Source organism: Microcebus murinus, chromosome 8 (assembly GCF_040939455.1).
Source record: "Microcebus murinus isolate Inina chromosome 8, M.murinus_Inina_mat1.0, whole genome shotgun sequence".
NCBI classification, from domain to species: domain Eukaryota; kingdom Metazoa; phylum Chordata; class Mammalia; order Primates; family Cheirogaleidae; genus Microcebus; species Microcebus murinus.
In genome coordinates this window covers 88,678,020-88,690,338 of record NC_134111.1, presented here as the reverse complement: position 1 = coordinate 88,690,338, position 12,319 = coordinate 88,678,020, and the positions used below count along the sequence as shown (strand labels likewise).

The following is a 12,319-nucleotide window of genomic DNA, read 5'->3' as shown; positions in this document are numbered from 1 at the left end:
TTAAAAAAAGATCAACCTCAAAAGGAAAATTAATGCAATGCACTTTGAAGTATGTGCCACAGAACTATTTTTAAGACTATCGCATGCTTTCATTTTTCAGTAGCTGGAACAGTGCTGTCCAATAGAACTTTGTGCAATAATGGAAATGTTCCACATCTGTGATAAGCACCGCAGCTTACTAGCCACACGTGGCAACTGAGCACTAGAAATGTGGCTCGTGATGGAGGAACTCAATTTTAAATTTATTTCACCTTAATTATTTTTTACTTAAATTTAGCCAGCCACATGTATAGCTATCTTACTGGACAACCCAGAGGGGGAAGATACATTTTGGAAAGGCTGCTCTGAATCGTACTTTCCCCAAATGGTTTATTCTGAGAAGTGTAAAATGCAGGGTGGAGCTGACATTTCCCAGCAGGTTCCCACACTGGCAGTTCCCACACTGGCAAAGCCTTTGGAATCTCTTAGGTTTCTCCTCCAAGCTACTCCCTTTCTTTAATGTCTTGCTCTGACCTCCACTCCAACACCTCTCACTCCTTAGCTCCTCTGTAACTTAGCTAACAGGCTCTCAGAAAGTCTCTCTTTTTCTGTTGCTGCTTGGTGCTGAGTGCTGGTAGAATCCCATAAATGTTTATGATGATCACACCAGGCAAGGCTTTGTTGGAAGTTCTGGTGTAGGCATGAGCCTTGATAAATATTTAACTGCTTCGCTCCTGCCTCATATCACTGAGATCCCTGAAAACCTACACTTGTTTTAGGCTTCTGCTAGGTGTTAAAACTGTAACACTAGGAAAGCCCTATCTACTAAGCACAATATCATAGTATCTTTTCAAAGATTTTCAGCAGAATATTTTGAGCTCACTTATTGAAAGTCACATCTCAAAGGAGAGATGGGCCAGAATAAAGGCTGAAACTTACCTGCCCGGCCCACATTCAACTTTGCTACAATGCACACCTTTGTAAAAAATGTCTTGGAAATTGTAATTTATGCCTTCCAGACTTGAGGGCCTGCGTTAATCCTCTGAAATGGTTAGCTGTTATTTTTAAGAATAATCTTCTAAAAGAAAAGAGCTGAATAATAGACCACATTTTGGAATCACAAGTTATTAATACACAAATAGATATGTGAACATACTCCTTCAGTAAAAGGCATGCCTCTACTTGAAAATACATAGCCATTTATCTTGTAGATCAGCTTATAACCACCCAGGTCTCATTCTTTGCTAGTCTGGACCTGAGGATGTATTAAGATCAGTTGTGAAAATGCAGAAGTTAATTCAACTTCCTCTTGTGTGCTACACTACTCAAAAAAAGTATATAGCAATCACCCAAAATAAGACCTGGCTGATTCACTTGAATATTTAAAATGCAAAGCAACTGGTAAAAGGGGCTGAAGATAAGAAAGAAGCAAGTCAGCTTAAAATATAAGCAACTGCAGCTCCTGGCAGGAAACAGTACTGCTCCCTGCACACATTACTTCAAGGAAAGTCGTGCTTTGCTTCACAGACAAAAATCTGCGGCATGAAAGGGACAGGACACACAACATACTCAATTTAAGCGGTGAGTTAGTACTCTTTTTTAATAATGCCTTTTAAGCCACAAGTGCATTATGATCACTTAGAATTTCCCTTCCACCAGTCCTCTCTCATCCGTGGATCTTCAAGTACTTTCCTATTACTAGTTTCCAGTTCACCAGAAACAGTGTGCACTTATTTCCTCAATTGTGAAACCAAGATGTGAAGCTCCATCCTCCCAGATGGGGAAATGAGGCAAAGGGACTGGCCACAGGCCACCAAATATTAGAAGCTAAAACCCTCGGCTCATGTTTTAAATATATAAGAAAAGCAAAGCAGCTTTAGGGGAGGAGGTTGTTTGTCTTCTACTGATTCTTGTGTTTGACAGAGAAGGCTGTGTTGGTAATATGCTCTAAGCTTATCTTTAAAAAAGACCAATCATAAGAAAGATCATCTCAGAACTTGGCCGGGCGCTGTGGCTCACGCCTGTAATCCTAGCTCTTGGGAGGCCGAGGCGGGCGGATTGCTCAAGGTCAGGAGTTCGAAACCAGCCTGAGCAAGAGCGAGACCCCGTCTCTACTATAAATAGAAAGAAATTAATTGGCCAACTGATATATATATAAAAAATTAGCCGGGCATGGTGGCACATGCCTGTAGTCCCAGCTACCCGGGAGGCTGAGGCAGAAGGATCACTCGAGCCCAGGAGTTTGAGGTTGCTGTGAGCTAGGCTGACGCCACGGCACTCACTCTAGCCTGGGCAACAAAGCGAGACTCTGTCTCAAAAAAAAAAAAAAAAAAAAACAAAAAACAAAAAGAAAGATCATCTCAGAACTTTATAGATTCTGGAGGTTTTGACGTGTGTTAACTGGGCCAGGCTTACCACAGAAGAAATCAAAGACCAAGGGTCTCCAGTAAGAATTGAAAAGATAACCAGATAAAGGATAGTGGGTGGGGAAAGAGCATTACAAGCTCAAAAGAAAGATAAGGAAGGGGTGTGGATCTTAGCTTTGCTTGAGAAATATGTAACAAAATGGCCAGTGTCTCTCACAGTAGGGTTCAGGGAAGGGAAACTAGAGAGATCGCGTTTTTCCGGCTGCAAGACTGGGTCGGCTTTCAGTCTTCCCTAATGCTCCTTTTAGAGAACACGGGTGTAGGGAACTAGAACGCTGGTGGCGATCTGGGCCTGCATCTTCCCTCCTCCAGTCCTGGGAATTCCTGAAAACTCCTTCCAACCCAATTCCAAACGGGCTCTCTCTGGGTTCAGAACAATGTCGGGGAATACGGAGGGAAGGGTCCCCTTCTCGCCCCAGAGGGCAGTAGGCTCCTCCAGCGCAAGAGTTCCAGCCCAAGCTGCCCTCACGTCCTACAGGTCTCCAACCCTTTGGCATGCACTCTCCTGTCTGCTCGCTGCTTCCGCATCCCTCCTCCGAGCCTCTCCCCACGCATCTCTGCCCCTCACCCCGCCGCGCCCAATAGCCTCCCACGTCTTCCCCGCCAGGGCAGCCCCTGCACCCTGCCAGGCCCCCCATCTCGCCCCTCCAGGGCTGGGGGGGCTGGACGACCCCACTGGGGATTTGCTGGGGTCAACTCTGCCTGCCCCGCCACCCCCGGCCGCGCGCTCACCCTGCGGCCGCGTTCTCGAACTTGAGCGCGAGCGTCTCCTCGATGATGCGGTTGTTCACCTCCAGCAGGATCATGGCGGCGGCTGCCCCGAGCAGGGGAAGGAGAAACAAGGGTGGGTGAGGATGGGTTAGGGAAGGAAGGATTGAGGGAGCGGCCCCGCTGCCCCCTGAGGAGGGGGGCTGGGTGGGGTAGGAGGTTAAGGGAAAAGGGGAATGGGATCGGGGTGGAGGGAGGGGGAAGACGCACGCGCTGGCCCACGCACGCACTGACTGTGGAGATACCCACCCACCCAACAGACCTGGCCCCAGAAGCCTCAACCCGCCTGCCGAGCCGCCGCCGCCGCTGCTGCAGCCTCACCGAGAAGCCCGGTCCCCGCCCAGCCCCCGGCTCTAGCCGGCCACTTCCGCTCTCACACCCACTTCCGCTCGCCGCCGGGACGCGCGGCCCTGCGGCACCATTTCCGCTCCGACCCCTCGTGCACGCGCGCGCCGGGGCGCCGGGAGGGGGTTAGGAGGAGACTGATCGTGCGCATGCGTGATACCATCGTCCCGCCCCTACTTTCCCACAGACGTCTCCTCACATCCACCCCCTACCACCCACCGAGCTGTCATTCCCCAGTGCTTGTCTCACTGCCCGTCTTCCTCACGCTTTTTCCTGGAGGTCCAATTCCACCCTTCTGGTCTTCTCATTTCAGAGACCCCCGCAAGAAGCTCGCCCTTGTCATCTCCCAGCGGGACTCTTTGCTCTCAGCTTGTGGGTGCCCCTTTTTCATTCCAGGTTAATGGCTCCTCACGCATGCATTTCTCCAACAAGTAAATACTTAGTGGGCTCCTGCTCTGCGCTGGGGATACAGCGCGGTAAATGAAACAGACGAGGTCCTGCTCTCGTGAAACTTACAGTCTGCAGAAGGAAACAGGCAATAAACAAATTCTTAATTATGTAACTACACGTTGTTAAAAGGATACTGATGCAAAGGAAAGAGAAGTCACCTGGATGAATAGGCAACTCAGATGGACCCCTCTGGGTTCCTTTCATACCTTCATTTCTATGCCTGGGGAGCTCCCGAACGCGATTTTTTTCTGCCTTTGAAGCTCTCACCTTCCAGTACCTCTGCCACAGGCATACCTTGCTACTCACCTGCGTTCAGAATTTGAACTCATCTTTGTGCCAAATCTGCACCTTCTGCCTGTGTGCCTTGCTTTGTATTCTCCCTCTTCTAGGAAGAATATAACAAACTTAATTGAGTCCTTTCTACATGCCAAAAAAATTATTTTCCGTTAAGTCTTGGCGGGGGAGGGGGCCAAAAAATGAACAAAAACTAGCCCCTATCATTAAGGCCCCTAACAACCCTTAAAAAGCAGTTTGCTTAAGAGCTTCAGGACATTGCAGATCCTCCCAAACTATATTCTAACGCTTTAACATTAACGTGTATGGAGTAAAAATAATGCATATGAATAGTTTAAAACATGTATACATATAATACTAAAAAGCTTGTAACGAAATTACTCTTCCTACTCTTCAGAGGCAATATCCTCAACACTTCACATATTTATTCATCCTGATATTTACCGTCATATTTCTAAATAAATGCTTATACTGCTATTTCTTGATTTTTTTTTTTTGAGATAATCTCACTCAATTACCCCAGGTAGAGTATAGTGGCATTATCATAAACTCATTGCCACCTCAAATTCCTGGGCTCAAAGAGAGCCACCTAATTTTTTTTATTTTGGGTAGAGACAGGGTCTTGCTCTTACTCAGGCTGGTCTCAAACTCTTGACCTCAAGGTATCCTCCCACCTCAGCTTCCTAGAGTGCTAGAATTACAGGTGTGAGCCACCTCATTACCTGGCTTTGATTTGTTAATTTTTGGCATTATCTATTGACTTCCTACCATGGCAGATAAGAATTTAACCCTATCACTTCTGCTCCCCACCACATAGTTTGTAACAATTTCTGGTTAAACTAATAATCTGTATAAAGTTATTATGTATGCAAATATTGTTTACTGATGAGCTAAGAAATGCACTATAATCATGCCTTCCAGCTTATATAGCCCTTCATTTTTGTTAGGGTTAATTATTTATTGCCTTTTTTCTGTCATTTGTCTGATTTTCTATATATAATATTTACAATTCGCTTGTCCCCTCAAGTGCTCTAAGACTCTCTCAGAAAGTTTAGAAATAATATTTTCCATATGGTTAAATATATAAGTTCCACTTTTTCTCGGGAATCTCTGTCTCAGAGCCAGCCTTCCTGTTCTTTCCATCTGGATTGATTGCCCTGCAGACTGGCTGTACAGTTGTCATTCTGGGATTTTCCTTTATTACTATTCTAGGCTGGTTTTGTCCATTTTCTGGATCCCATGTCTTCCTCTTTATTGGTTTACTTCCTTGTTTTGCTAAAGCACCTCCTCTAGTAACTTTCTAAGAAAGGAAGATAGGAACTATGTTGTTAAAGCCTTTGCATATTTGAAAATGTCTTACTTCTATGCTAATGCTTGATTTGTTGTTGGGATGGATATTCAAGTTTGAAAATAATTTTCCCTTATCACTTTAAAGGAATTACTCCATTTTCTTATATCTTCCAGGGTTGCTATTAAAAAATGTGATTCCTGTTCATATTCCTGATCTTTTGTATGTTATTAATATTGCTGCCTCATTACTGCAAGACTTAGGATTTTCTCTTTAACCTAATGGCTGGAAATTTTATAATGATATGTCTGGCTTTGCCACTTTCTTATTTTTTTGTATTCAATACTCATTCAAAATGGAAACTCATGTGCTTTAGTCCTGGAAGAAATTTTCTTTTATCATTTCCTTGACAATATCCTCTCTTCCGTTTTCTTTTTCTTTCTTTCTTTTTTTGGAGACAGAGTCTCTGTCACCCTCGGTAGGGTGCAGTGCCATCATCATATCTTATTGCAACCTCAAATTCCTGGACTCAAGTGATCCTCTTGCCTCAGCCTCCCAAGTATCTGGGAATACAAGCATTCCACAACACCTGACTAATTTTTCTATTTTTAGTAGAGGGACATTGTCTGACTCTTGCTCAGGCTGATCTGGAATTCCTGAGCTCAAGTGATCCTCCCACCTTGGCCTCCCAGAGTGCTAGGATCACAAGCATGAGCCACCACTTCTTCCCTATTGTTTGTTCTCTTTCTGAAATACCTGTTATTTGGAAGTTAGACTTTCTGGATTGATCCTTTAATTTTATATTTTCTATCTCTTTCGGTTTTTTGTGTTTTTTTTTTGAGACATAGTCTCACTTTGTTGCCCAGGCTAGAGTGAGTGCCATGGCATCAGCCTAGCTCACAGCAACCTCAAACTCCTGGACTCAAGCAATCCTGCTGCCTCAGCCACCCAAGTAGCTGGGACTACAGGCATGTGCCACCATGCCTGGCTAATTTTTTCTATATATATATATTAGTTGTCCAATTAATTTCTTTCTATTTATAGTAGAGACGGGTCTCGCTCTCGCTCAGGCTGGTTTCGAACTCCCGACCTTGAGCAATCCGCCCGCCTCGGCCTCCCAGAGTGCTAGGATTACAGGCGTGAGCCACCGCGCGCCGGCCTCTTTCGGTTTTTTTGTCTATTTGATTTTTATTTTTAATTGTGCTCAAATATACATAACATAAAATGTATCATCTTAATCATTTTTAAATGTACGTTTCAGTAGTGTTGTAGATTTACATTGTTAAACAATGTAAAAAGAACTCAAGAACTCTTTTCATCTTGCAGAACTGAATCTTTAAACCTACTGTTTGCTTATCGTTGTTCTATTTTTTTTGGAATATTTCCTTGCATTATCTTCAAGCATTTTAAATTTCAGTTTTCTTATTTTTAATTCCCATGACCTTTTTTTTCCTGTTGACTTTCTTCTTTCCATATTATTCCATCCTGGTTTTATGGAGAGGAATATCTTCTTCTGTCTCTCTGAAGATATTAGAGTGTCTTGTCTCTGTTTTGGGGGGTCCTGTTATAAAAATGCTGATTTGTTTTGGTTTCTCTCATGTTAGTGGCCATCCTCAAAAGTCTGTCTTCTTTAGCAGTCTGTTCATACTTAAGGATGAGACACTGAAAAGCTGAGTAGAGACCCAGTATTTGGGCAAGATGAGTTGACTAGCTCCTTGCTACTCAAAAAGGACCAGCAGTATTTGGCATCACCTGGGAGCTTATTAGAAATGCAGAATCTCAGGCCCCACTATAACCTACAGATTTAGAGTCTGCATTTTAACAAGATCACCAGGTGATTCAAATGCACATTACGTTTTGAGAGCACTAGATTAGTGGGCTCCACTATAAGGTGCACAGATGATGTGCCATATGTCAAATGTCAATATTGGGAGGTCTCTCCAGAGAAGGATTCTCTAGTTGTGTTTGAAAAGTGACTATTCTAAGAGAGCCAGAAATTTGATGCATTCTGTCTTTTTTTTTGAGACAGGATCTTGCTCTGTCATCTGAAACTAGAATGCAGTGGCATCATCATAGCTCTCTGCAATCTCAAAGTCCTGGCCTCAAGCAACCCTCCTGCCTCAGCCTCCCAAAGTGCTTGCTAGGATTACAGGTGTAAGCCACTGCACCTAGCCTGCATTCAGTCTCAGATAGAAGCTAGAAAGAGTTTTGGGATGGGGAGAGCTACCTGGATATTCTCCATTTAGTCCTCCAGATCCACTTTTCATCCTTCTTCACTCCCACATCAACTGGCCCCCCTTGTATTCAGGTGTTTGGTTGGCCAATAAAGAGCCCCAGCAGGGGAAGAGGGAGTAGAAGTAGGAAGAGGAGGAGGAGGAGAGAGGATGATATCAGGATATTTAATCCCCTGCTTCCTTCTTTTTGTGAGGTTGCCTCAGGCTGGCTGTGTCCATCAACCAAATGTCACTGCTCCTTTCAAGGTGGCTACCTCACCTTTCTTCCTGGTCCTGGTTCTTTTCCTCACCCCTTTGGGCTTAGGAGTAGCATCAGCTGGGCTGCTGTTCATCTTGGGTCACTGCATTCTTTTTTGTGATTCTCCTACATCTACACTTTTGTAAATAGTCCTTTGTAAATACACTCTCCTCAAATTATCCTATCTTGAGGGTGCCATCTGTTTCTTGTGGGATCAAGACTAATATGGTGGGGGAAGAGTGATATTATAGAAGGTGGCAGAGGTGGAGGCTCCAGGAACCGACTGTTTCACTAAAACAACTATTGAACTGGCAAGAAGTGTCAGAACCAACTATTTGGAACTCTAGGCTGTAGTGGAAACTTGAAGCATCCAGGGGAATGCTTGACAAAGAAAGCTGGTGGTGAGTTTTGGTGAATTCACACCAGTAGCGGGCAGCCACAGGGATGGTAGTCCATATCCCTGATATAGCTTACTGATGTGAGGGTGGGCAAGAGCGACCTTGTCCTCCAAAAATGAGGGTTGTGTGTTTTGATCTGCCTTGTCATTTGCTAAGGGATCATTATGGAGGCTGGCCACTGTTTCAACCCCTATTGGCTAGGCTGATGTGGTTTCCTCATTGGTGGAGGGTATTTTTTTTTCAAATGGGGTCTCACTATGTTGCCCAGGCTGGACTCAAACTTCTGGACTCAAGCAATCTTATAGCTTCAGCCTCCCAAGTGGTGGAAGGTATTTAAAGAGACAAAACAACACTTCTCTTTCCTTTTCCTTCATTTTGAATCCAGGTATTTAAGGAAATCTCTTTCAGGACACTAGATGACTGCAGAGACAATAAAAGAGAGACTTCACCAATTATACACGACAATGAATACAGTCTTTGCAAAAAATAGTTTGGAAAAGGTGCTAAATAAATGGATAACTACAGCCTTCATCAAGCAACAGCAATAATCCATGGACAGGGACAGAGGGAGAGAATCTAATTTCCAGAGTTATAATTTTAACATTTAAGATGTCCAATTCTCATCAAATTGATAAAGCATACAAAGAAAAGGAAAGTATGACTCATCCAAGTAAGAAAAAAAAAAAGAAAGAAAACATTGATAAAAAACATCCCTCAAGGCCAGGCATGGTGGCTCACACGTGTAATCCTAGCACTCTGGGAGGCCAAGGTGGATGGATTGCTTGAGGTCAGGAGTTCGAAACCAGCCTGAGCAAGAGTGAGACCCTGTCTCTACTACAAATAGAAAGAAATTAATTGTCCAACTAATATATATATATAAAATTAGCCAGTCATGGTGGCACATGCCTGTAGTCCCAGCTACTTGGGAGGCTGAGGCAGTAGGATCGCTGAGCCCAGAATGAAGTTGCCGTGAGCCAGGCTGATGCCACGGCACTCACTCTAGCCTGGGCAAGAAAGTAAGGCTCTGTCTCAAAAAAAAAAAAAAAAAAAAGAAAGAAAGAAAAGAAAAGAAAAGAAAACATCCCTCAGGAAGCCCAGACATTGGACTTACAGAAAAAGACTTAAATTAACTGTCTTAAATGTGCTGAAGGAGAAAAGAAGAGCTAATGGAGACCATGAAAAACAGCTAAGGAAAATTAGGAGAATGATGTATGAGGAAGCATAGAATATCAATAAAGAGATGGAAATGCTAGAAAGGAACTCATTGACATTTTGGAACTGAGAAGTACAGTAGCTAAAGTAAAAAAATTCACTAGAGGGAATTAGCAGCAGATTTGAGCAGGCAGAAGAAAGAATCTGTGAACTGAAGATAGGGCAATTAAACATACCCAGTTTGAGGAGCAAAAAGAAAAAAAATGAAGAAATATGAACAGAACATATTTCACATGTGGGACACCATTAGATAGACCAAAACAAACATTATGGGATTTATGGAGAGACAAAGGGACAAAAGGCTGGGTTCAGTGGCTCACACCTGTAATCCTAGCACTCTGGGAGGCTGAGGTGGGTGGATCACTCAAGGTCAGGAGTTCAAAACCAGCCTGAGCAAGAGCGAGACCCCGTCTCTACTAAAAAAATAGAAAGAACTTGGCTGGACAGCTAAAAAATATATATATAGAAAAAATTAGCCGGGCATGGTGGCACATGTCTGTAGTCCTAGCTACTCAGGAGGCTGAGGCAGGAGGATCGCCTGAGCCCAGGAGTTTGAGGTTGCTGTGAGCTAGGCTGATGCCATGGCACTCTAGCCTGGACAACAGAGTGAGACTCTGTCTCAAAAACAAAACAATATTTAAAAAAGTAATGCTCATAAACTTCCCAAATTTGGTGAAAAACGTGAATCTACACATCCAGTAAGCTCAACAAACTTAAAGCAGGATAAACTAAGAGAGTCACACTGAGATACATCATAATTAAACTGTTGAAAGACAAAGACAAAGAGAAAATCTTGAAAGTCGAGAGAGAGAAGTGACTCATCATGTACAAGGGATTTTCAGTTTCACAATAGAAACCATGGAGACCAGAAGGCAACGGAATGACATCTTTAACACAGTAACTGCCATGAGAGTTGTATTTAACTCACTCTAGTTTTGACCCTGGGGCCATATGCAGCATACATAAAATCTTACCTGTTGATATTGTTACATTTAATATTGACAATTTAATTCTCAAAATGTGGATTAAATGAATAGAAGTCAATACATTTTATTTTTCTATTTATGTTTACCTTTAAATTACACTCAGTTTTTGTTCTATTTTCATAATAAAACACTGTGGCCCCAAGGAAATTTTTCTGATGTGTTAAAGTGCTGAAGAAAACAAACAAACAAAAACAACTCTGTCAACTGGGAATACTATACTCAGCAAAACTATGGTTCAAAAATGAAGGAAAAATTAAGACATTCTCAAATAAACAAAAGTTAAGGTAGTTCATTGCTAGTAGATCTGTCCTACAAGAAATGCTGATAGGAAACCTTTAGGCTAAAACAAAAGGACACTAGATGGTAACTTGAAGCCATACAAATAAATAAAGATCACTGGTAAAGGTAACCACATAGTTAAACATAAAACTTAGTATTATTCTATCTTTAATGTACTTCCTCTTATTTTCTATGTGATTTAAAAGCCAAATGCATAAAACAATAATTATAAATATGTGATAATGGGCAAATAAGGTATAATATAAATATGTCATTTGTGATAATAAAACCAGCAAGGGGGAATGGAGCTGTATAGGTTCAGAGTTAATGTATGTTACTGAAATAAGTTGGTATCAATTCAAACTAGATTTTTATAAATTTAGGTTGTCAATTGTAATCCCCATGCCAATGACAAAAAATAACTAAAAAAATATAGAGAATGAAATGAATCAAAATCATACATTAAGAAAGTCAATCAGGCCAGGCACGGTGGCTCTCATGCCTGTAATCCTAGCACTCTGGGAGGCCGAGGCGGGCAGATCATTTGACCTCAGGAGTTTGAGACCAGCCTGAGCAAGAGTGAGATCTTGTCTATACTAAAAATAGAAAGAAATTAGCCAAACAACTAAAAATAGAAAAAAATTTAACTGGGCATGGTGGTGCATGCCCGTAGTCTCAGCTACCCAGGAGGCTGAGGCAGGAGGATCGCTGGAGCCCAGGAGTTTGAGGTTGATGTGAGCTAGGCTGACACCATAGCACTCTAACGTGGGCAAGGGAGTGAGATTCTGTCTCAAAAAAAAAAAAAAAAAAGTCAATCAAACACAAAAGGAGGTAGTATAGGAAGGAATGAAGAACAGAAGATAAGTTACATATAGAAAACAAATAGCACAATAGTAGAAGTTCTTCATTATCATTAATCATTTTAAATGTAAGTGGATTAAACTCAATTAAAAGACAAAGATTGGCATAATAAAGTAAAAAGCAGGATCCAATTATATGATCTCCTAAGAGACTCACTTTAGATCCAAAGACACAAATAGGTTGAATGTAAAAGGATGGAAAAAGATATTTCATGCAAATAGTAACAAAAAGAGAGCTGGGGTGGCTATACTGGTATCAGAAAAAATATATTTTAAGTCAAAAATTGTTACAAGAAGCAGAGAACATTGTATATTGATATAAGGGTCAATCCATCAGGAAAACATAATAATTATAAGCCCCTACACACTAAACAATGGAGTCCCCAGATATATGAAGCAAATATTGACAGAATTGAAGGAAAAAATATTCTGGTTCTGTCTCAATGGGAGTATTAAATACAAAGACATACCTCATGGAGGTAAGGAGGTGTCCCTTTGGAGTATGCCTCCCACAGGTAGGATAAGAGAAAGTGAAGCTATCATGTTCATATTTCTGGCTTGA

At 42.2% G+C, this 12,319-nt stretch overlaps 1 protein-coding gene across 1 annotated transcript in view; it reads right to left on the bottom strand.

Annotated features, from left to right (window-relative positions):
• Positions 1-3,586, bottom strand: part of ARPC2 (actin related protein 2/3 complex subunit 2) — a 30,428-nt gene extending 26,842 nt beyond the window's left edge. The window contains exons 1-2 of the mRNA XM_012740231.3: positions 3,436-3,586; positions 3,138-3,219 (exon numbers count right to left, since the gene is read on the bottom strand). Coding sequence (XP_012595685.1) covers positions 3,138-3,211 — 74 coding nt within the window. The 5' untranslated portion in view covers positions 3,212-3,219; positions 3,436-3,586. The remainder of the gene's footprint in view (positions 1-3,137; positions 3,220-3,435) is intronic.
• Between the last annotated feature and the right edge of the window lie 8,733 nt (positions 3,587-12,319).